The sequence below is a fragment of the Lepidochelys kempii genome, chromosome 26 (genome assembly GCF_965140285.1).
Source record: "Lepidochelys kempii isolate rLepKem1 chromosome 26, rLepKem1.hap1, whole genome shotgun sequence".
Taxonomy (NCBI): domain Eukaryota; kingdom Metazoa; phylum Chordata; order Testudines; family Cheloniidae; genus Lepidochelys; species Lepidochelys kempii.
The window spans coordinates 10,367,121-10,392,905 of NC_136405.1; the positions used below are offsets into that span (position 1 = coordinate 10,367,121).

Genomic DNA, 25,785 nt, shown 5'->3' on the forward strand with positions numbered 1-25,785 from the left:
TTTGAGCTTCACAGCAAACCTTGTCCCCAGGCCCAATGTCTAACCAGACAGACCTCTCCCAAGGTCCCATCTGTTTAACCACGGGCAACAAGGAGGGTTGAGCTTGCCAGGGACTTCTTAAACACACGACTTAGCTGGCACATTTAGCCATATTATGAAAATAGAAGACAGAACGCTTCCTCCTACACCCACCCTGCATTATTTATGGGGACATGTACGAATGATGCCTCTAATTGAAACTCCCAGAAATGGAGCCTTTTCATCCACGTCAATTTCCCTGCAAGGAATAGCAGCGAAAAAGATTTCCACGGCACGTCATCACGCGCCAGGTGCTCAGTCAGGGAGCAACTGTGCCTTCATGCCTCTCAGTTCACTTGTTCCTGCTGCCAGGGTCCCCGCAAGAGACCTAGCAGCACTGCTGGGATGTCGAAGGACACAAAGAATAATTAGAGTTCACCCTCCTAGACACTCTTTGGGCTGGTCTACACTACTGCTTAGGTCAATGCAGCTGTGCCAACGTAGCGCCATGGTGTAGATTTGCCCCAAGGCTGCAGCTAAAAAGGTAGCGTGTTCGAAGTCTGAAACCAACTGTTCACATCCACTGAGGACAGACAGACAGACAATCACATTGTAAGCTCTCTGAAGCACCCAGCACGCTTGGAGGTGCTGTGAAATAATTCATTAAAAAGACAGAGGAAATGCTGCATTGGAACAGACCATCTACTCTGGTATCCGGTCTCTGCATTCCACCCCAGCAGTGGCTGTATCTGAAGTGCGGTGAAGCACGGGGATCAAAAAGGTGCAGAGTACTGTCAAAACCATTTATCAGCATCATCATTATTAAAATGGAAGGGGCCAGGAAGCCCCTGTTGCCACAATTCAAGAATGGGCTACATGCAATATCAGTGGTCTTCCGCTTCCCCACAGAATTACACAGAGAAGGTTGAATATTGGGGGAACCAAACTTTTCGCAAGCAGGTGCCTAACTTTAGGCAGTTACGCCCATATAGGCACCTGATTGTATGGCTTGCCTTTCCCCTCCCCAAGTACCCAGTGACCAGTAACTCCCTTTAATCTGAGAGGGAGAGGATAGCAGTTCAGAAGCTCTGCACATCGGGCCACTTATTTAGGTGCACAAGTATGGATTCAGGTATACGGATCCGGAGGACTAAACCCCAGGTCTGCAGGGCTCTGGGTGACTGAGGCTTCCGCCCTACCATCCAGCAGCCACGGCACAGAAAGTCCACCCAAGGAAGACCCGACTGGCTGCACCCCTCATGACCTCGGATTGGTCCAGGCACACTATTTAAGCACAGCAGAACTTTCAGGAAGCTGTCTGTCCAATTTGGCAGCACCTGGCCTGTTGCTTCACGGACCGTGCTCTTGTTCCCTGCTTCGCACCCCGACTCCGTTCCTTGGCTCATCTCCTGACTATGGCTACGATTTCCAACGAGAGTCCTGATTCCGACCTTCCGCCTGACTTCTGGTTTCTGACTCGGACCCCTGGCTTGACCCCTGCTCCAAACACCAGGCCCGACAACCCACAGGCTCCTAACGTCATGATATCTTTAAGCACTTGCCTGTGACAAATCTTGGCCAAAGGCATTAGTGGAAGAAGCCCATGGGACTATTTTCACTTGAGAAGGGACCACTTACTTGTGCATGAGTTTCTTCACTTCACGGTCTTCTTCTTCTTGGAGCTTCTGGATGAAGCTTTTAAGAACTGGCATTTCAAATTTGATGTACTGAGCAACCTGCGTTGAAAGGAAAAAATAAGAGAACACAGTGGACGGAGCACTACCAAACAAATTCCTGTCATCAGTAGATCTGAAAGTGCTTTCAGGGCATTTAAACCTCATTACTGCCCCCCCAGGGCAGCGTTGCCCCAGTTCAAGGTTGATAAGCTGACGCACGGACGGTGAAATCCCCCCCCGCCTCCTGGGGCGGAGAGAGTTAGCACAAGTCTATCACTTAAGCTCTCAAAGAGCAGAACTTCAGTGTCATATAGCCCTTGTGCACAGGGAGTGACTAGCTTTACAACTGATCACACTTCCAGTGACGTCAGTGGTAGGAGAGTTAAGCTAACTCTTGGTACCTCCAAAAGTCCCACCCGAAGTGAGCAAATCACAGGCACCCCATGTAACTCCTTAGGCTAAACACCGCTTGCCCTCTATTACATCCAGGCATCACATGCCAGTGAGTCTATAGCTTCTTCTGATCAACCACTGATCCCAGGTTTCACCGTACTCCTTTCACAGGATGCTGCCTTGTGATGCGAGTTTCCTTCCATTCTATACAGTGTAACTCAATGCGGTAGCCGTTTGCGCATTTGCAAGGAAGGCGGCAACACCAGTGTTGGGAAAATGTTGACATCTGGGAATACCCCGCTAAAGGGTCTTTGCAATTGGACACAAAATATTTCAAGAATAGAATGATCCTATGGTACGATGCGAGAGGAAATTTAGACAAACAAACAATGGCAGTTTCCTTAAACAAGAGGATTAAATATGTTTTATTCAACAATTACTGAAGCTAAAGGCAAAACAGAAATTCCTGTTTTTTCTGAACTACAGGGGCCAGTATCCTGCTTTCAGCTACACCAGTTTCAGAGTAACAGCCGTGTTAGTCTGTATTCGCAAAAAGAAAAGGAGTACTTGTGGCACCTTAGAGACTAACCAATTTATTAGAGCATAAGCTTTCGTGAGCAGAATAGATCCCTGTAACTCTAAATGAAAATATCTTTTATATCCATTCCACTTACAGTGGATTTGTATTAGCAGAAAGTAAATCAGGTAGTGAAGAGACCTTCACCAATAATTTTGGCTTTACAGGCTCATCCCAATTCTGGAGCGAACTCGAACCTCTCTCCAGTACGTGCGCACTGATCCTAATGTCTGTGTGTCTACGGAGGAAGTCAAACCTGCTAAGTTCCATCAATTGATATAAAACACTCTACCCTGAACTCTGCTGACTTTCTCTCCTGTTTGCTGAAATTAAAAGTGACGAGAAACAGGGAATCCAGTTGCAATAGGATTATACTCTATTATCCACCAGATGGCAGAAAATAGCAATTTGCTCTGAGCATTAATTTCTCTCCTTCGAAACAATGGATTATGTCAAGGGACATGATAGAAATGAGAAGTTGTAATGATTATTGATCAAATGCGGAAGAACTAAAATCTGGTCACATGATCTGGCTCTCGACGCTCTAAACTAGGGTAAGAGATAGAAGTCAGTGGCATAGCCAGACAGATCCGGGTGATTTATTCATCCAAAGAGTGCCTGTTTTTACCATCCCGAAAAGGGATAAGAAGTTCCAGTCTCAAAAATTTTCATGAACGAGAAACTAAAAACCAAAACCAATAAGACAGACCTCCAAAAACTCTGTGATCAGGTTAAAAAGTTACATTTCAAAATGTTTAGATTTCAACTTGTATATTTTTATTACTTTTTATGTCAAATTTTTAAACAAAAAAAAAGCTTTTGAATTAAAAAACAGCTTTTTCATGTCAAAAAAAAGTCAAAATGGGACATTTCAGCAATTTCAAAGCTTTTCAGAAAGTTTTCCAAGTGGGAAATTTATCAAAATCAACCCTTTCCCATGAACTGTTTTGAATTCCGATGAACCTGCGCCGTGTGACAAAAAACATGTCCTCAAGCATTCCCAATCAGCCCTACAACCCAATCATTAAGGAGTAGGGCAATGTAGAGATGGGGTGTTGATAAGGGAACTTGATAAGAAAATCTTCTCCATGGACTCTGCCATCATCCACTACAGCGATGAATGTAGATTAAATCGGGTTTGGCTACTATTTGGGAATTTCACCCCTTATCAAAAAGGTCCCAGAGAGATGAAGGCTGATATTTTCAAAATGGATCTTAAAGGGACTTAGGGTAAAATTTTCAGAAGCACCTAACTGGATTTAGTCTCCCGGGACCCACTATGACCTATGGGCCTCTTGATGCCAACTGGCTGCGGACGCTCTGGGTGCATCATTTTACAGGGACCTCCGTGGACACGTATTAGAGCTCATGGGATGTCTCTACCAAGAGTCAGTAGCCCACTGGTCATTACAATCCTGACAAAAATGTACATAAGGAAGATATTTAAGAAGTTATGCATCTATGCTGAAAATGATGCTCTTAAGGTAAGGCAGGTCATGAGGAAATAAGCATCTACCTCTTGCCTAAAAGGAACATGCTATCTCCCTGTCTGGTCCTAGGTATACTTAGGGTTACCACCTTTGAAATGCAAAAAAAAAAAAAAAAAAAGGCACTCCCCACACAAAGGCAAACCCACTGCCTCCCCACCCACAAGGCAACCCCACAAACCCATCTCCCCACCCAACAGCCACTTACAGTATCTAGAGAGACATCATATACAGATAAGATTGAGAACATCTCATGTCTCCTCACTCCTGTGTAACTCAAACCCTCTCTCATGCCCGTGCATGACACGCTTGCGTGTTGATGGGCAGACAGCTGCTGTATTTTCAACAGTTTTGATCGATTACCGCTTAAACCGCGGAATTGTGAACCCTGCAGCATCTTTAGCTGGACACAGAAACTTTTAACAGTAGCTATCCCAGTGTATTGTGATAATAATGCAAGTCTTTAGATCCATGTTAAAAAAAAAGCCCTGGCTGATTAAATTATTTTTCTGGCAATTGGCATATCCATTAAAAAACAACAACAACAACAAAACAGCCATGCCAGTCAAATACCTGCCAGTGGTAACCCTTCTTGTACCGCATATTGTCCACTTCACAACAGAAGATCACAGCCATCCCTGGCTGCATAGCAGTGCCAGGCAATGCTTTAGACATGAGAGTATCTTGTTAATTAAGTCCAGACTCTAGAATGCATGTTACAATTTTATTTATAGGCAATCATTTGTTTCCCACACTTCTACTTGCTATCACTTGAATTCGTATGCTTTGTTACACTGACTTGTACCTGTTTTCACTACCAACATATCTGAGTGCGTGAGTAAAGCAGAGTGGTGCTCTGAGGTGAAACTGATAAGATGGGGGTTACTGCTTCTTTGGAAGCAGCAACTCTGGGAATACTGCGAGTGTCCAGCGGACCAGGGGCTGGATGCTCCAGGGAGATGCTTTCAGGGCCGGGGTGGGGGGTGGAGTGTGCCCATCGCTATCCTGTAGAGAGAGCACACAGCAAGGCCTGTGGAGGCTGAGAGAGGACTCCTTGTGTTGCTGAGGCTGGTGGAGTTGGGTAGCAGACACAGACAAGGCTCCCCTCAAGCTAAGGGCAGGTGATAGTGAGGTGCCTTACAGCCCTGGGTAACCTGGGAAATGTCACACCCACTGAAAACGTCCCAAAATTAAAGTTTTGCCCTACAACACCCAACTACCATCATATTTGGGTCCCTTAAGCTCATCCCACAATTGAAATAGACAATAAGGTTGAACTGCAGTTACCCTTAAAGAAACCCTAGATATTCCCATAAAGAAAGATCCTCTCTTGAATTTTTAAAGCCATCCTGTAAACTATCTCCCTGCTAATAGGCTATTAGCATAGTTTAGTTTTAAAATTCTATAGGTCTTCTCCGTAGGCTTATTAACAATGCTTTCAATGTTTGTTGAGGCAAGCAGGAAGTGATCTTTTCTCCTAATGCTGCAGAGCATTATTTCCCTGTCCTGCCGCATCAGAGGCAAAATGCAAAACAGGGCCAGAACACTTGCGATCTCACAGCGCTTTTCGCAAGAGCATTTTATGTAGCATCTTGGCCAGATTCCACTCGGTCATAACTTTCTGCTCTCTTAACCTTCCTTCCCCCCCCCACTCTCAGTTACAGATTATGGGGTCCCCTATTTCCTCCTGTGAACACTAAGAGTAACACCATGTTCCAATCCAGAGGCAGCAACATGAAAATTGCAGACACGCATGCTAGAAGGCGAGAGATGGGGAACTTCACGCACAGCTGAACACCAGATCTGCATTTTCCACTGAGCAAGTTGTGCATTTTTAGCATTTGCAGTGCCTCTCTCTGTCAAAGGGAGGATTTCCACTCTGCTCCTAACACAGCATATGCATTCAATGACAATATATATGAACATTCCCACACCCACTTATTGAAATAGCATATCTCCGAAGCAGGACTGTACTTGAGAACATAAGCCTTCTCACCCAAACTAGCTGTTTTATGTCTTTTCCCTGCAAGGCTGCCTGTCCCTCCCTCTTCTTTCAGACACCCCGTTTTTTATATTCCTGGGCTGGCTATTATGAGACCCATTTAACCTGCCTCCAGGGTGAGTCAGCAGAAGAGTTCTGCACCTTCACACAGGCTCCTAAAGCTTAACAGCATTTGGCGCTCCACTCAAAGACACTCACATCATAGGTGACTTCTTCAACTTGGTCCTTCTCCATCAGGAAGACCTTGGAGACCTGTTCACACGGCCCCTGCAGAATGCGGGCAATCAGTGGGTAATCTGTAGCCTTCAATTTCTGTTTTTCTGCAAGGGCCCCCCCCAATATATAGGACAGCAATTAGAAAACAGACCATGCAGACAAAGCAGAAGATACTATTTTTAATCTTGGCAGTATCTCGTAACCTTTCCGGATGACTGTACCCCTTTCCGGAGTCTGATTGGTCCTGCGTACCCCCAAGTTTCACCTCACTTAAAAACCACTGGCTTACAAAAATAAGACAAATACACAACAAAGTGCCACAGTACACTTTAACGGAAAAATGTCTGACTTTCCCATTGTTACCAAACAATTATAAAATAAGTCAATTGGAATACAAATATTGTACTTACGTTGCAGTGTAGAGTCTATAACGCAGCATAAACAGATCATTGTCTGTATGAAATTTTTGTTTGTACTGACTTTGCTAGTCCTTTTTACGTAGCCTGTTCTAAAACTAGGCAAATATCTCGAGGAGGTGATGTACCCCCCCGAAGACCTCTGCGTACCTGCAGGGGTATGTGTACCCCTGGCTGAGAATCACTGCCTTAAAGATACACAGCAGAGGTCACCAGTTAAGCCAAGTTACTCTAAACCATTACAACTGGAGGATTTCTTCCAGACTTACCTCCGCTGGTGTGGACAATATACAATGCAAATTCATCAGCCGAGTTCTCAATCTGAACACAGGAAAAAAGGAAGATGTCAAAGTATCAAAAGGCAGCTAGATTACTTTTTGAAAAAAGAAACACTTTGCATTTTCATAACACCTTGCATCCAAGGACTTGCAAGTACTTGAGAAGAGACAATTCTCCACAATATGCTTTTGGCTTCAGGCAAGAATTCTAGCCATTTAGTAGATGGGTTAATAAACAGGGTAGAGCTGGGAACAGAGCCCAGCATTCCTTCAGCTCAGGGGTGGGCAAAATACATCCCGCGGGCCGGATCTGGCCCTTCTGACATTTCTGTCCAGCCCGCCAGGCTCTTTGGCTGCCCTCTCGCGATCTCCGGACCGCTAAAAGTCCCACAGCACAACGGGGCACTCAGGCAGGCTGCCTGCCTGCCGTGCCCCACAACCGGCCGGCTGCTGCTGGCACGTCTCCCTGCACCCCTGGCCAATGGGAGCTGCAGGGGTGGTGCTTGCAGGCAGAGGCAGCACATGGAGACCCACTGCCCCTCTACCCACAAGGGGCAAGCAGAAACGTGCCAGCAGCAGCCGGCTGCAGCCACTTCCGGGAGCCTGCACATCGCACCCCCTCCCACCCCAGGTCAGAACCCCCTTCTGCACCCAAACTCCCTCCCAGACCCTGCATCCCCTCCATTAATATAGTAGAAACGTGCGGCCTGTGACCACTTAGCAAAATTCGTGGAGTGGCCCCCTTGTGAAAATGATTGTCCATCCCTGCTTTTGCTTTATTATGGTAACATCTAGTGAACAGGGCCCCATCGTGCTAGGCACTGTACAGGCATATAATAAACGTCTCTGCCCCAGAAAGCTTACAGTCTAAGTAGACAAAGGGTGCAAGGGGAAATAGAGACACAGACAGGGGAAGCGACTTGACTCAAGTCACTCAACAGGTCAGCAGCGGCTCCGAAAATAGAGTTCTGGTTTCCTGACTCCCCCTCCAGTGCTCTGTTCACTAGGCTGTCCTGCTCCGGACAAAACCCCTCCCAAAAGCGGGAAGCAGAATCCACCTCCCTGCTTTAGGCACAAGAAACCCTGCTTTCTCCAAGCAATGGTTCACTTCTGACTTTGCTTGGCTCGAATTCTCTGATACAAAGACCTTGTTGAACTAAAAAAGCAACTTAAATGATAGGAGTTCAATGAGACGGTTTAACGGAGAGAGTAAATTGGGATAAAACTTGCCTTAAATTTATTGAGCAGCAGTTTGAGAGCTTGAGAAGTGGTCATTGTGCTGTTTATCCTGACATTAGTGACTGAGCCATAGGCTGGTGTGAACACAGATGTCTAGGGATGGAAAAGACACGTAAAGGATTTCAATTACGATAGGCACAACATGCATCAGTAATTTTCCTCACAAACACGTCCCCTCCCTGACCCGGGCAAAGTTCACTCCAATGCTCTCCTCAGCCCAAGGTCTAGGCCCTTTTCAGGTCCCATTTAAACCCTATTTTGAGGAATTCGCGGGAGTCCAGGCTTACTGTACATGGATGGATTTTGGGGACCCAGCCAAGATCCCAAAAAGCAGGAACACACTACAAAGATACGCTTCAGCCACATAATCAGTGCTGACATTTGAGTAGTGACACTTTCTTTTTCATCTGCTATTCAAGTTATTTTCTGGCACTTCGAAAGCAACTACATGCTCTGTCTGGGCTCAGGGTCCTTACTTTGTGATTGTAGAAATGCCCGTTGATGGAAAACCGATGGCGTTTGATCCGCCGCTGTTCACTTGGGGTGCGGAAATTCCCCCTGCGACGGACTCCCACGTCGCTCCGGGTCCGCATCAGCTGTGGAGTTTCCTCTTGCTGGGGTTTTAAGTCTCCGACATCTGAAATGAAGAGTAAGAATGGCTTTCAAACAAGAGACTCACATGTGTAAAAGGAGATACCATTGGAGAAACGTGTGTCATTACTACTTAGATGGTCAGCTCTTTGGGGGAGGGACCATCTCCTTGTTCTGTGTTTGTACAGCACCCAGCACAATGGGGTCCTGGTCCATGACTGGGGCTACTAGGCACTGCCACGGTACAAAGACCTCAAGAGGTCATCTTGTCCGACTTACACTGCGGCAGGACCAAGTAAACCTAGATCATCCCGGACAAGTGTTTATCCAACTTGTTCTTAACAGCTTTTTTGTTGCTCTCGTCTGGACTCTCTCTAGTTTGTCCACATCTTTCCCAAAACGTGGCACCCAAAACCAGACACAGTCCTCCAGCTGAGGCCTCACCAGTGCCGAGCAGAGTGAGATCATTACATCCCCTGTCTTAGATATGAAACTCCCATGAATATACTCCAGAATGATATTAGCCTTTTTTACAACTGCATCACATTGTTGGCTTATATTCAATTTGTGATCCGCTATAATAGCCCTGTCTCTATCGTTATTCGATATTAACACTAATTGTACAAAATGACAGTTCCAGAAAACAAATGCTTTTAATAAGGTTTAAAGCACGGGTGGGGAACCTCTGGCCCGCGGGCTGGATCTGGCCCCCTGCTTCATTTAATCTGGCCCACACCAAGTCTCCGTGCCATGGGCCGGAAGCCCTGAACCTCTGCCCCCCCTGCTCCACACCCCACAGGTCTGGAGCCGACAGGTTATAAAAAGTCCAGTCAGCTCCACGCAGCAACCAGCATGTCCCTGTGGCCCCTAGGCGCAGGGGTGATCAGGGAAGCCCCGCGTGCTGCCCCTGCCCCCCGTCCCCAGTGCTGGCTCCGCAGCTCCCATTGGCCGGGACCTGCGGCCAAAGGGAGCTGCAGGGACGGGGCCTGCGGGCGTGGGTAGTGAGCACTGCGCAGAGCCCTCTGCCCAGCGGCAGACATGGCAGCCACTTCTGGGAGCAGCGCGGAGCCAGGGCAGGCAGGGAGCCTGCCTTAGCCCCACTGTACCGCTGCTGGGGAGCTGCCTAAGTTAAGCACTGCCCGGCCAGAGCCCACACCCCAAGCCCCCTGCCCCCAGGTCGGAACCCCCTCCCGCACCCTAACTCCCTCACAGACCACACCCCAACCTCCTGCCCCCTCCCGCACCTTAACTCCCTCCCAGACCCCGCACCTCCTCCCACACCCCGACCCCGCTCCCACACTCCAAACCCCTTGACCCTGACCCAGAACCCCCTCCTGCACCCCAAACCTTTCACCCCCAGCCCCACTCCAGACCCCATGCCAGAGCTCTCACCCCCTCCTGCAACCCAATCCCCTGCCTGGAGCCCACTCCAGCACCCTGAACCCCCCATTTCTGGCCCCACCCCGGAGCCTAGGGGAAGCCCCGAGACTCTGCAGCCCCCACCTTCTTCGCAGGGCTGTGCGTGGCCCACGACTGGTTTTTCTCTGTGGGTCAGTGGCCCCGGATAGAAAAAAAAGATTCCCAACCCCTGGTTTAAAGTGATGCAAAATTCTGCATTTTTTAGCTTGAAACCAGTTAGAACTTGTGCAATATAATCTTAGCTGCCGGTTTATATATTAACCCACGTAGTCTCTCTCATCTATTGATGGAGGCTATTAATTCACATTTTTGCAGTGTAAATCCATGCCACTGCTTGGTTAAAGCCTCTTCTTTTATGAAGTTAAGCATCTTACTCATCTGGTCATTGAGCAATTTTTTAAGATGAGAACAGGAGAAGCAAGCCAATACTTAACATCTCTGAATGAAAACTGGCCCATATCCAGATTATAATGAAATAGCAGTTCATCCATTTTTAATGAACCACTGGAGCTAGGACTTAAGATTTTTTCTTTTTAAATTCAAAGCACGTCCATGCCAAGAGAATCTCTTGCAAGTTCCATTTCCCACAGACAGGCAATCGTGACCCAACATTCATGAGGAGCCCCAGATGTACATTATGTAGCAGGTTTACGGGCATATATGACAGCCACAGTAAAGGGTTTTGCAACGACATGCTATGAACAGAAGACACCTTCAGTGCCATGCTATTAATAGAAGACACCCTCAGCAAGTTTGCAGATGACACTAAGCTGGGGTGGGTGGGAGGGAGAGGAGAGAGGTAGATTCGCTGGAGGGTAGGGATAGGGTCCAGAGTGACCTGACAAATTGGAGGACTGGGTCAAAAGAAATCTGATGAGGTTCAACAAGGACACGTGCAGAGTCCTGCACTTAGGACGGAAGAATCCCATGCACCGCTACGGGCTGGGGACCGACTGGCAAAGCAGCAGCACTGAAGAAAAGGACCTGGGGATTACAGAAGCTTGGTACGAGTCAACAGGGTATCCTTGTTGTAAAGAAGGCTAACGACATATTGGGCTGCATTAGTAGAAGCATTGCCAGCAGATCGAGGGAAGTGATTATTCCCCTGTATTCGGCCCTGGTGAGGCCACACCTGGAGTACTGCATCCAGTTTTGGTCCCCGCACTACAGAAGGGATGTGGACAAATTGGAGAGAGTCCAGCAGAGGGCAACGAAAATGATCAGGGGGCTAGGGCACATGATTTACAAGGAGAGACTGAGGGAACCGGGGTTATTTAGTCTTCAGAAGAGAAGAGTGAGGGGGGGATGTGACAGCAGCCTTCAACTACCGGAAGGGGGGGAGGTTCCAAAGAGGATGGAGCTCGGCTGGAGCAATGGTCTCCAGTTGCAGCGCGGGAGGTCTAGGTTGGATATTAGGAAACACTATTTCACTAGGAGGGTGGTGGAGCACTGGAATGCGTTACCTAGGGAGATGGTGGAATCTCCTTCCTTCGAGGTTTTTAAGGCCCGGCTTGACAAAGCCCTGGCTGGGATGATGTAGCTGGTGTTGGTCCTGCCTTGAGCAGGAGGTTGGACTAGATGATGACCTCCTCGAGGTCTCTTCCAACCCTCATCTTCTATGATTCTAAGGTACTTCAGACAAGTAATAAAGACCAACACGGAGATGGGCGATTGCTACATTCCAAGTGCCTCGCACATACCATGCAATCAGTCCTCAACGCAGCTGCCAGGGAGGGACACATCAGGCACTTTGACCACGTAGGGAAGCGAAGGGAGACAGGGTGAGAGCCCGACTTTCAGAGATTCCGAGCACCTACAACCTGAGGTGCTAATGGGACGAACAGGTGCTCAGCGCCTCAGAAAAGCAACTTGGCCACGGAGCGAGTGGGTAGCTGAGTGAGGATCATGTGGCTCCCAACGCCCAAATGCCAGATGCCACTGCTGTAGCGGCAGAAAAGCATCCAGGAGTCTTAAGGGGCAGGGTGGGAAAACAAAATGAAACACAGAAAAGGCACGTCCGCAAGCAGCAGCGATATAAACCACATCGGCTTGCAACTGCCCTTTCAGGCCCAACCCAGATTATAATTCCATCTCTCTACCCCACCAGCCAGTCCCTGGGAAGGAACATATGGAACGAAGCTACATTAACAAGGGAGCAGTTGCAGAAAGGATGCGGACTTCCTGTTTTTACAGACCCACACGCAGCTTCCTCTCATATTGTCAGACTACCCCGGTAAAGGAGGAATTAGAATGAGTCCCAAGACAGGCACACTCATTAAACACGTGGAGAACTCCTTACCCGCGATGACCAAACTGTGCCTTAGTCTTTTCGAGAATTAACATTTCGACAGCACTTTCCCTCCCAATCGATCCCACAGCACATTGCCATGGCTATACACGAACGGCTTCATCTACTGCTGAAAAGCAGCCATCTCAGAGAGCAACGTGGTGGGTCTTTCACTGTGTCCTGGGACACTGCACTGCAGCCCAGGAAGGGCAGCTGATCAGCCAGCCAGAACTGCAGGGAGATCCAGACAGGCGAACTGTAATTACAGATTGCCTTGTCCTCAGGACTTCGCCCTCCACAGGCTTGGAAGACGGGCCATGGGGCTCTTCACTAACCCCAAATGATCTGGTTTTCTGTTTCTCTGTCTCAAGAGGGCAACTTTGGCAGCACCTCACCTGTTCACGCCATTCTGGGGCATCAATTCAACACCAAGACGCTAAACGGAGTTTGGTCCCAGGAATAGGAACCAGAGAAAGGAGACCTAGATTCTATTCCCGACTCTGCCACTGAGACACCGTGGCCAGTCAGATCCTCTCCCTGTGCCTCTATTCAGAGCAGGGACTAGTTCCCCATCCCCACTGGAATATAAATAATAACTTAGTGAAGAACAACCCCATTCCCCACAGCATTTGGGCAGTCTCCCATCCAAGCAGCGACCCAACCTAACCCTGCTTAGCATGGAAGACCAGGCAGGATCAGAGCCCAAGGCAACAGGATGGCACACCACCAGCATGGTAAGGGTTACTATGCTAAAGCATGCCCGGAGCAGAGCCAGCCCTCCCTTTGCTGAGCGGAGACAGCCCTCCCTCTCACAGGAAAGGCCCTTCAGACTCAACTCTGTGTGCACGCACAGATGGGGGTGGGGGTGGGGGAGAGAGAAACCTTCTTAGAAATGTTTACTTCTCCATGGTAACGCTACTAAACAATGGCTCCTATTCTTCCTCTTGAAAGCCGGGAGCAACCCATGCACCAGGGGAGCACGGGGGCTGCTAAAGGAAAAGGAAGCATGGAGACAAGTGGAGATTGTCACTCAACAACCCTTGCTTTCCTTTGGGGTTTCACTCTGGGCTTTCGGAGTAGCTTCTAGGACACCTGCATAGCTTCTGGGCAAACGGCAAAGGCCACGCTGGTCCCACACTAACGTGCTCCCCAAGATTTCTACAGTGGATATTTTGGGTTAGGCTTAAAGAACTCAACAGGTTAATATAGCAACAACCCCCTTCCTGGGGAATCTGAACGCGATAGGGCCAGAGAGCAAGATATAGGAACAGGCAAATTGTTCAGAACTGAACACAGGAGCTAAGAACTTGCCTACACGGGAAAGCTACACCGGTGTAAGATAAGGCGTGAATTTAAAGCACCACAGTTACACCAATGTAACCCCATGTGCATGCTCGTATTCTGATGTAAGAGGTTTTATTCAATTTGTCCCTTTGGAAGCAGTTTAATCTAAACTGAAAAAAAACAAAAAAACATTCGATCCAGAACAAGACGTGTCCACGCAGGGGCGTTATATTGGTGCAGTTTTGTGGTTTAAACTAGAAAATTTTCAGTGTGGATGAAACCTAGCTCCTGTCAGCTCTCAATGGTACTTGAACAACTTGGGAGCATCGATGCTTTTAAAAAAAAAACTTCGCCCAAGACAAGAGAGGGCGTGGGGCAATGGGGGTGCCTGTGTGGGAAGAAAAGCGGAAATCAGACCCAACGGCTTCAGGGGAAGTCATTCTCCAGCTGATTTGCGGTCCGATCAATGGCTGTATTATTGTATTTTTGTGTTGCATCCAGGTCTCGGTCCTGGGGGAACCTCTGAGTGCTTTCATAATACAAACTGGTCAAATTTTTGTCTGAACAAAACCTCTGCCCAACCACACATCCCCTACAGCAAAATAATGGCTCTTTCTTCAGAAGAGGAAACAAAGAATCATGAGAACTGTCGATATTATACAAAAGAAGTTAAGTGCTTGTCTACAGGGAGGTGCAAGGCAGATGACAGGGGCATGAACTGTAGAACATGCCAACGTGTGGTGCTTTAACTGCCCCGTGCAGACTCCGCTGGCACGAACTGAAAAGTACCTAGTTCTCATTCGTGTCGTTCGGTTTCAAATGGAACGACATCACTGTAAACTAGGTACCTTTTCGTTGACATCAGTAGGGTCTACAGGAGGTGTGATAGAGCACAATTCGCACCCCCGTATTCTGCATTGCGTTGCCATGTAGACAAGCCCTAAGTAAAACCCCGAGCTGTCAGGGGGGAACAATTGCCCAATACATTTGTTTCAAACTCTGCAAAACTTGGAATTTTGGAAAGATTTTCGTTTTTTAACCAGCTCTACGGATCTGATCCAGAGCCCGGTGAAGACTTCAAACTGATCTCAATAGGCTTCAGATCAAGCCTTAAACCATCTCTAATCGGCACTCTGCTTGTATAACAATGGCTATGGTACAAAACACTCAGTAAATTAGCAAGGTCTACATGTTACATATTAAAAAAAAAACAACAAAAAAAACAACACACCTCCGTCCCGCAACACTAAACAACGTTAAAAAACATTAAGGTTGCAAAGTGAAGCACTCAAAAGTTAGGCTACGCCAGAACTAATGCTGCCCGTGCCTAAGCACGTTACAGTCCTCACTTACATGAGCATTTTAATGTTAAAAAAACAAACTCGCGGAACCCCGGACTCATTCAAGGCACAGGATGGACAGTGCTCACTGAACAAGCAGCTACTGATTGTTTCTCCATATCCTTGTTATTTGATGTGTGGCCCTTGGTCTTAATGACAGTACATCATTTAAACGTGGTGGAAACGTTGGGCGACCATAACTAAAGGCATCGCTGTTTATAATATAGATAGATAAACTATTTCATGCAAGACAAGTGCAAGATTAAATTCTGGCAGAGTGATTCCACTGAATCAAAGAGAATTGGAATAAAAGAAAGCAAAAGTTTTAGGCCTGGGGCATCACCCCTTTGGTTTACACTGGGACAGCCTACTGACAGAGAACAGATCAGTTAGCAAACCCACCATCCTGGTCTCACCTGTTCCACTCTCTGAGTCATCAGCATCCGTGGAGGTGTCAACATCTGTAATCTGAATATCGGGTATGATGCTTGGCTTCACTGCAGACCTAATAAAGAGAGAGACATACTGTCACAATACAGGCTCAAAGTCACCAGCCAAGACAGCGAGCTCACTTTCTCTCACATAATGGAGCATCAGATGTGGGTGCCTCATCCAATGGACTTTTCTTTTTTTTTCCCCCTCTCAACACCACCACACAACCAAGTAACGGTCGTATCTCAGTACGTAGCCAGGCCAGATAACCCTATACAAATACAAGTGAGGAGGAAATTCACCCTCTGTGCAAAAGGGCCAGCCCCCTTTTGCTGACCCTCCACACAGGGGTGAATTTCATCCCTGGATACTTTCTGGTTTCTTACCAGACTGAGGGACACACACCGGAAGCCAAGAAGGCTGGGACTGAAATTTTGGCTCAGAGGCAAGCACGAGCTCCCTATTTGACAAGGCAAAAGCGTGCTAGGTTTCAATTGAACTCCCATTAGTCTGTACAGTAATTCAAAGACAGTGTCCGCTGTTGGACGTAGCAGAGAACTTCTGCCACCCTAGTTTTCAATACACTATTTACTTGTCCACACTACAGCAGGGAGAGATTTTTGGCTTTTAGTCCCACAAGGTCTAATACCTGGGGGAACACTGAAGTGACCCTCAGATTTAACTTGGCTAAGACACTGTAGGTGATGTACACCCCTCTGCAGCGGCGTGCACTGCCATCGCAGGACTGCAGTCCTCTTAATAGCTTGCCCTTGCACCAAGTCACATTGGGCTCTCTGTAGCTATGCAGAGGTAGTGGGTCCAGTAGATCGCATTCAGGGCTAGAAGTCAGGAAACCTGGGTTCTATTCCTGGCTCTAACCTGCTGGATGACATGGGACAGCTTGCTTCTCTCTGTTCCCCTGCCCATCGCTTGTGCATTAAAATTGTCAGCTCTTTGGGGCCAGGACTGTCTTACTGTGAGACCATACAGTACCCAGCGTAGACTGGTTGGGTTTTAGATGCTATGACAAAAGACACAACAGTGTGTCCGAGTGCCATGGAATTCAGTGCCTACACAATGATTTTAAGTTTTGTTTTTCAATGCACCCCACCCCATATCTTAACACACAGCTCAATGGAATGCATTGGTCATGGTAAGACAGTCAATCAAAAGCTGATCGTTTGACCAGTCCAGTTCATTAGCTGTATGTTATATCTGCAAATCAGTAAGGATTTTATGCAGTTGGAAATATCAGGTGGCTTTCTAAAGGAGATTGCCCACATTTCTGGAGATTTGAGGTAAGTGTAATGATGCCTTTTGATAACATACATTGTTTTTTGCTTTGCTGTTGCGCAGGATTAATGCCCTATAACTGGGTCCCCATCTCAGCTCTTAATATCAAACTACTCAGCCAGTTGAAATGTTCTGGATTTAGATTTTTCAGCAATAGTTTTGATGAAAACTAATTTTTATAGGGAAAAAAACTGATGAAGTTTTCCCCCCCAAATTCCCCTGTTCCCCCACCAGCCAACTTTACGTAAGGTGGATGTTTTGAACGGTCAGCTTTTGTTGGGTTTCACTGCTGAAGAGAGGATCTCATAACAAATACAGGGTTATATCAAATGTTTCAAAATATAGGATGATTTTCCCGCCGAGACAGATCCCCTGTAATATGTTTGTACGACACCCGCAGTGGTTCCCCCACCCCCGCACCCACACACACACACCCCGGTCATAAAAAACAACGGGGTCGTACTAGAATGATGTGAAGAAAGTACCAGGCAGCAACACAAGGATTCCAAGGGTCGCGTGATGCAAGACAAGACATAAGGAGGTTTCACTCAACAACAAAATGATGGAAAAATCAAAAGGACAGAAAGGGAGGAGAGGGAGACAGGACTGATGAGATTTACGGTTCCAGACAGCAAATTGGGACTTCTCCCAGCTCTGCCACAGCCTGACAGAGTAACTGCCACGTGCCTCAGTTTACCTAGCAGTGATAATACTAGCTTACTTCACAGTAGGAGACTAAATTCATTCATTTGCAAGAGGCTCATTAGCACTCATTTCCTTTCTGGGATATTCTAAACCACCTAGGTGGAGGGAAAGTTAACTTTCCCATCCCAGTCTCTCCCGGTCACAAGTATAGATACTTTCAGAGAGTTTAAGGCCAGAAGGGATTATCAGATAATCTCGTCTCATCTCCTGTATATCACAGCTCCCAAAATTTCACCCAGTTACCCTTCTGCTGAGCCCCAGAGTGGGTGTTTTGCTAAAGCGTATCTTCCAGAACAGCACAGAGTCTTGAGTTAAAGACAAAGACAGGGAATCCACCACTTCTCTGGGTAGTTTGTTCCAATGATTAATCACCCTCACTGTTTAAAAATAAATAAATAAAAATTTTAAAATGGTGCCTTATTCCCAGTTTGAATGGGTCTGGTTTTCGCTTTCAACCATTCTTGTTCCGCCTTTCTCCCCTAAATGAAAGAGCCCTTTAATACGAGCTATTTTCTCCCGGTGAAGACGGTTCATACACCGCATCAAGTCACTGCTCAGTCTGGTAAGCTACACAGACTGAGCTCTTAAAGTCTCTCACTGCGAGGCATCTTCTCCAGCCCTCAAATCACTGTCGTGGCTCTTCTCTGCACCCTCGCTAATTGTTTCAATGTCCTTTGCAGAAAAGGATGCAGTATTGTTTCAATGTCCTTTGCAGAAAAGGATGCAGTAAGGAAAGTGATCAGGAACAGTCAGCATGGATTCACCAAGGGAAGGTTTGACAGGTCTCCCACAGTATTCTTGTCAGCAAGTTAAGGAAGTATGGGCTGGATAAATGCACTATAAGGTGGGTAGAAAGTTGGCTAGATTGTCGGGCTCAACGGGTAGTGATCAATGGCTCCATGTCTAGTTGGCAGCCGGTGTCGTGGATTGCACTCTCAGCAAATTTGCGGATGATACTAAACTGGGAGGAGTGGTTGATACGCTGGAGGGCAGGGATAGGATACAGAAGGACCTAGACAAATTGGAGGATTGGGCCAAAAGAAATCTGATGAGGTTCAATAAGGATAAGTGCAGGGTCCTGCACTTAGGACGGAAGAACCCAATGCACAGCTACAGACTAGGGACCAAATGGCTCGGCAGCAGTTCTGCAGAGAAGGACCTAGGGGTGACAGTGGACGAGAAGCTGGATATGAGCCAGCAGTGTGCCCTTGTTGCCAAGAAGGCCAATGGCATTTTGGGATGTATAAGTAGGGGCATAGCGAGCAGATCGAGGGTCGTGATCGTTCCCCTCTATTCGACATTGGTGAGGCCTCATCTGGAGTACTGTGTCCAGTTTAGGGCCCCACACTACAAGAAGGATGTGGATAAATTGGAGAGAGTCCAGCGAAGGGCAACAAAAATGATTAGGGGTCTGGAACACATGACTTATGAGGAGAGGCTGAGGGAACTGGGATTGTTTAGTCTGCAGAAGAGAAGAATGAGGGGGGATTTGATAGCTGCTTTCAACTACCTGAGAGGTAGTTCCAGAGAGGATGGTTCTAGACTATTCTCAGTGGTGGAAAAGGACAGGACAAGGAGTAATGGTCTCAAGTTGCAGTGGGGGAGGTTTAGGTTGGATATTAGGAAAAACTTTTTCACTAGGAGGGTGGTGAAACACTGGAATGCGTTGCCTAGGGAGGTGGTGGAATCTCCTTCCTTAGAAGTTTTTAAGGTCAGGCTTGACAAAGCCCTGGCTGGGATGATTTAATTGGGTATGGGTCCTGCTTTTGAGCAGGGGGTTGGACTAGATGACCTCCTGAGGTCCCTTCCAACCCTGATATTCTATGATTCTATTCCAGTGTCCACATGACCCCTAACTCTCCCTCAGTGTTGCTGCTTTCCAGGATATAGTCCACCATTCTGTAGGTCTGGCCTGGATTCCTTGGTGTATAATTTTGCATTTGGCTATGTTAAAGGAAGCTCTGTTATTAAAGGCCCCCATCCTGCAAGGAGCTTCATGTGGGTCTCTGTCATAGCAGAACTGGCTCTTTGTCGCCTTGTCTTCACTGGACTTTTGTACCTTAGGCGAAGGAGGATCAGCCTAGGGTAAAAGTCCAAATATTTGCTACAAACATAACCATGGAAAAATGTCCAAAACTAGTCTTTACAAATATGTCGTCAAGTGCCAATTAACCTGAGATAATCAGCTAACGCAAGGTGCAAAAGACAAGGCCCCATCTTCACTAGGGAAAAAAAGGTTACATCTTCACATGTGATTGAAACAAAACAAAACGTGAACAAGGCAGTTGTAGTTTTAACTTGCGTTAGCCCTTCTAGGTAAACATGAGCGACTGTTGCCCAGGGAGCCTTCTTTTTCCCCCCTTATTGACTTTTTTGTTTACTCTGGAAGGTGTAATTTTTGGCTTGGCCAGAGAGCTGAACTATCCAATCTGCAGGGAAACTGAGCCAACAGCCAGATCGGATGGTGGGAACAAAAGCCACACCCTAGCTGGGCCAGAGAGAAGAAAGCTGTATTCAAGTTACATACTCTGCATAGGGAAGTTGCAAGAGCCAAGCTAAGAAAATAATTCGACTGGCAAATCAAGAAGTTAGAATACCTCCTGCGGGATATGTCAAAATACCGAGTCAGTGAAATACATGGACTCTAAATAAAACCAGGGGGAAGTTCACTCCACAGCAAACCTAAGGAAGCTTAGCTTCTGTTCTAGATTGGGTTGCTTTCCACTGCCTTCCAGATAAGGCGCACACAAAAAGCAGCGCTGCAAGCTAGGAATTCACAAGGCTGTCTCTCGCGTTTGTTTGCCAGCTGGCAACGAAGAATTAATCCCGCCAACTAGCAACTGTACAGGAGATTTTTCCCATCCACAGATCTCCAATGACTTTACAAGAGGTTCCCGGTTCAGAGATGGGAAATTGAAGCATGCAGGAGCCGTGTGACATTGAACAGGCTGCCTAAGTCACTGGTACAGCTGGGAAAGAAAGCCCCAGGTGTCTCTGTTTCCACAATCCAGCCGGTTCTCTAAAATAAACAGATGACACTGGCAGAGCCCTCAGCCCAGTAGCAGGACCCGCCCATCATGGCTACAGGCAGCTGCTTTATTAGGCGAGGCAGAAGAAAGCCTTCTCTCGGGCAAGATGGCAGGAGATGCGCGAAGCTCACCGTAGACGCGCAGAGGGCATCTTTGAGCGGCAGCAACTGCCGACACCAGTAACGCTGGTCTATTCAGCCATGAGCCAACTGGCCAGATTTTCCTCAGCAGCAGCAGGGCTACGGAAGCTCCCCAATCTCCTCCCCCCGTAGCGCTGGGCAACTCAGATGGGAAGAGCTCAGCACACAGTTGTAATCTGAAGGCAACCAGCAGGGAGGCAGTGCGGCCTAGTGGAGAGGGCACCAGAACAGGACTCGGGCAACCTGGGGTCTGTTCCCGGCTCTGCCGCTGACCCGTTGTGTGACCTTGAGTCAGTCACTTCATCTCCCCGTGCCGCAGTTTCCCCTCCCACCTTTCATCTGTCTTGTCTATTTAGCATGTAAGCTCTTCAGGGCAGGGAGTATCTTCCTATACGTTTGTACAGCACCTAGCATAATGGGGCTATGCTCTTGGTTGTGGCCTCTAGGCGCTACTGCAATAATGCAGGCAGCACTCAATTCTCCACGTCAGGCATTTCGCCACCCTCCCCCAGTGACTGCAGACTGCATTGGCAATAAGCCCTAATTCGACCTCAGTAGAGAGGAGAAGCCCATCGGCCGGTTTCTGGAGCTGCACGTTGGGTCCCAGTGTTGCGTGTGTGCGGTCTAGCAGACCCCCACGGATGCCTCTACCAAGACAATGAATCCATGCCCGGGAGTTCTTACAACAGCCTCCTCCCTAGGCAGAGCGGACCATCTACTGACCCCTGCGCGCCCAGGTTGCAGCCAGAGTGCCAAGAGGAGGAGGAAGGAGGAGGCCGGATCCGCTGGTTGTCATCCTGCATCTGCAGCCGGATTGGCCTGCGCAAGCCCCAAGAGATGTTCAGCAAACCCTCGACGATGAACTCGCCTTCCTCCTGGGCAGCAAATACAAAGACACACGCCAACATCTCAGAGCGCTGCCTTGGCCAGAGCCCTCTCCTCCTCGGCAAGGCAGAGCTAAACACACAGCCCTGCCACCCTGTCCCGTCCCTCCCCCCAAGCTCTCCAAACTCTTGATCATCACTAACAAAGCCCCACAATGTGAGGGACAGGCCATATCATCTCCACGGTATGGACAGGGAAATGGAAAGCCTAGTGGTGATGGATTTACTCACTATGTGACATCATGCCATGGGGCAGTGTTGGAAACGGAACCCAGGAGTCCTGATTCCAGGCCTGGTCTACATGTAAGTTTTAGTCGTAATCCCCCGTTCTAACCCTACACTATGCTCCCCGCCCAGAGTTGGGAAGAGAATCCAGGAGTCCTGACTCCCAGCCTTCCGCTTTAACTAAAAGCCCACCTTCTCTCAGGAGCAATGCACTCGATACCCCAAAAAGCATCCCACAGCACGCAACGAGAGACAGGCTTAAATCATGCAATGTTTCAGAATAACTATATTACTAATAAAAAGCTGATCGAGAGGATTGTGGTGTTCCCATTCCAGCCTTAATCTCTGAATCCCAGGAAGAGACCAGAGCCCACTCCTATTTAAATGAGTGTCAAAATTCCCGTGGATTCCAAAAGGCGATCATGTGGGACGGGGAGAGCCCATTGGATCGCTGTCTCCCTCAGTAAAGTAGCTACAATATAGGAACTCAAAACCTCACAGCTGGAGAGCTCCTCCTTGCAATAATAACCAGCCAGAAGCTTGCTTTGCCAGCAGTCACTTTTTGACCTCCAAGGTGGGCATTGACCCAGACGGTCTTGTTTTTTCACACAGCCTCCTCCATCTAAGTCACAAGACCAACCTGCTCGATATTTAATCATTGATTTCTCACCTCTCTGTGGCGGAGCTGCAAATTCTGACCTTCATAATACAAGTTGTAGGTCTTCAAGTGCAACAGCAGTTCGTTTCTGGAAGATGAAGACAACATTAATGCAGGCAAGGAGTCGCACTGAGACAAGGAAAGAACCAAAGCCTGACAAACTCAGGTTCTTGTGCTGCACCCGGCCCTGCAGTATCAGAGCACCTGAAATGGTAACCTGAAGGGGCTGACCTGACGCAGGTTTGATGGAGTCAGGAATGACTTTCCAGAGCCAGGGCTGGATTAAGGCAAACGAGCCATAGGCACAATGCCTCATGACCCCGCAGCCCTGAATCTACATGGGATGGCAGGAGCAGGCTCCCCATGGCAGAGCCATCTGATGCCCTGCTGAGGGACTTGCTACTGCTTCTCTTTGGCCACCCCACTTCTCCAGCCCTGGGATCTGCCCAGGAGACTGTCTGCAGGCTCTGGCAGGAGTCACTGCAGTGGCTACACTCGCGTCGTTCTTTCAAGCTTTTCTTTACAACAGCGAGGGATGGAAAAACATTTTCTCTTAGATATGAAAGCGGAGATTCTCATGGGATCTCCTGACTGTGGGAGACGAGGCCTTGGTGTGGGTCCGTAGCACTGATGGCTTAATCCAGCCACATCCAGAGCTTGCATTCAATGACTGAGGGCTACGAGACCAGACCTTGGTCGTTCCCTGCCTTGGCATCACTTCCACTCGCACTGCATGGAAAAGGGGCGTGTTGGGGAAAAGCACAAGCATGCCGAGGTGGAAACAGAGACCCTCTTCCCAACCTTTGCGACGTGGCACGCAACAGCTGCCATCTGGAGAGGGGAACTCACTGCTCCCAAAGGTTGCATGAGGCCTCTGTGTAGCTCTGACTACTCCAGATATAGGGCTGTCAGCAAGGACAGGCTGACATACACAGGAACCCTCTCCTTACCCCTGTACACATACACCTCCTTTCCTTCTCCACTCCCCGACTTCAGCTTGCCTTGATGGACCTTAACAGAGCACTGTCCTTGTTACCAGTGAGTGCCAGGGGGCCCATGCTTTCCAGTAGGCATTCTTCCCGGGCAGCTCCTGAGCAGTAAGTTACCAGGTCCAGACTCCATTTATTATATGTATTATTGCAGCACCTAGATTCTCTCTCATTCACCCACCCCACAGAGAGTCAGAGACTGTCCCTGTTCTAAGCAGACGTGACTGATGCTGGGAGTATTATCCACACACGAGACAAAGTGCAGCCCTGAGCAATTAACTGATTTGACCAAGACAGTCTTCGATAAAGCCAAGAACTTCCGAATCCTGGTCCGGGGGGAGGGATAGCTCAGTGGTTTGAGCATTGGCCTGCTAAACCCAGGGTTGTCAGTTCAATCCTTGAGGGGGCCATTTAGGGATCTGGGCCAAAAATTGGGGATTGGTCCTGCTTTGAGCAGGGGGTTGGACTAGATGACCTCCTGAGTCCAACCCCCTTCCAACCCCGATATTCTATGATCTTAACCACAGGACCATCACTTCCTCCCCGGAACACATAGGTGTCTCCCTCCCTGGAACACGTAGGTGTCTCTGCATGTGTGTTGGGTCCAAGTGTGTTTCTCCCTTGCAGTAGCTTATGGGCCCTTCGAAAGCCAGATGCTTGGAGGAATCCCTGGAATTACTACCATGAGTGGTCTCTGCACTCTCCCTAATAAGGCCCAACCCCTTTACCAAGTGCAGGATCCACCCCTTAAAGTTGCAGGAGTTAGAGAAGCAAGTGGACATTGCGGGTGGGGAATATTCCTGAATATTCAAAGGCACTTAGCTAGATAAGTTATGGGACCAAGTCCCCTATGCAGAGGGTCTCCAGCAGCTAAATCAGGGCGCTGAAAGTCAGGGCACCTTGTTTCAGTTCTCACACTGCTAGGAGAGCTTTGGACACGTAGTTCACTGTGCCACTCTGTGCTACCAGCTGCACATCTGGAAATGCGGAGAAACCGATACGCAGAGAACCGGAACCACTGCCTAGAGGTCCAGTGATCACCTCCCACTTTGTTTCCATAAGCCCGTCACAAACCAATCTGCAGGGCACATCAACATATTGGCCCTAGGGATGGGCAATGATTTTGCCCCACTCGAAGCACAGGGGCCATCAATGCATGTTTATTGCATCTTCCGGTCCAGAGTAAGGAGTGTGCAGCCACAATTGCTGCGTCCTGCCAGCCAACACTGCCCTGAAGGAATGCGTCGCAAGAGGCCTTTCGTCCAATGATCAGAAAACCAACAAAAAACTCAGACAGACCGACCTTGATGAAGCAGACTTCAAGGCTGCAAGACAAGCAGCTTAGGGAACACACAGTCACTTGACTTTGTACTTCGTTATCGTCAAAATAATAAAACAGCCCCCATCACAACACATTTCCGACGTCTGCTCACTGCGCTAGGCCCCCCATCTTAGAGTTTAAATAGCACCACAGTTGTAGAGACTGAATGGGAGGGAAAAAGAGAGACCCAGCATAGGTACACAGCTCCAGATCCTCAAAGGTGTTTAGCCACCTAAGTCCCATTGATTTCAATGGAGGTTAGGAACATAAATAGGTTTAAGAATCAGGGCCCGAGGGCCTTATCCTCCAGCAGAGCTTTGGCCGCTCTGTACGACTCTGACAATGCAAAGCAGCCAAAGTGCATTCGTCAGTCTGGCCCGGAGTGCAGCAGGTACAGTATTTTCCTGACCTCTAGAGGCCTGGGAATAACATTGTTCCCATGCAAAGGTCACTAAATATCTGATCCATCCAACCAGGCATCTCATGAATCCCCAGTCACTGGACTATTAGGTGTCACCCAGATACCGTTTCTATTAAGATACCATAGGAAGGACACCTAGCATTTGCACAGCACTTCAGATTCTGAGGGGTCAAACTCTGCAAAGGTGGGGGAATTAGAATCATAGAATCACAGAAGATCAGGGCTGGAAGAGACCTCAGGAGGTCATCTCGTCCAACCCTCTGCTCAAAGCAGGACCAACCCCAACTAAATCATCCCAGCCAAGGCTTTGTCAAGCTGGGCCTTAAAAACCTCTAAGGATGGAGATTCCACCACCTCCCTAGGTGACCCATTCCAGTGCTTCACTACCCCCAATCTGTCACTAGGTTGCCTCCTGTATTCAGTAAGGGTCCCACACTTCCCCTGACCACCTTCTTGTGGCTAACA

The 25,785-nt window shown here is 48.2% G+C and overlaps 1 protein-coding gene across 7 annotated transcripts in view; it reads right to left on the reverse strand.

Moving 5' to 3' along the window:
• RASSF2 (Ras association domain family member 2) overlaps nt 1-25,785 on the reverse strand; it is a 55,599-nt gene that overhangs the window by 14,174 nt on the left and 15,640 nt on the right. For 4 of the 7 annotated variants that reach the window (XR_012156252.2, XR_012156251.2, XM_073324772.2 and 1 more), the window contains exons 3-10: nt 22,602-22,677; nt 21,546-21,697; nt 15,640-15,728; nt 8,779-8,939; nt 8,294-8,395; nt 7,055-7,106; nt 6,352-6,473; nt 1,657-1,754 (exon numbers count right to left, since the gene is read on the reverse strand). Coding sequence is in view for 4 of the 7 variants with exons in the window: in XM_073324772.2 (XP_073180873.2) it covers nt 1,657-1,754; nt 6,352-6,473; nt 7,055-7,106; nt 8,294-8,395; nt 8,779-8,939; nt 15,640-15,728; nt 21,546-21,697; nt 22,602-22,677 (852 nt within the window). In the remaining 3 variants the exon portion in view is untranslated. The remainder of the gene's footprint in view (nt 1-1,656; nt 1,755-6,351; nt 6,474-7,054; nt 7,107-8,293; nt 8,396-8,778; nt 8,940-15,639; nt 15,729-21,545; nt 21,698-22,601; nt 22,678-25,785) is intronic. The other 3 variants (XR_012156253.2, XM_073324774.2, XM_073324775.2) reach the window with 1 other exon arrangement.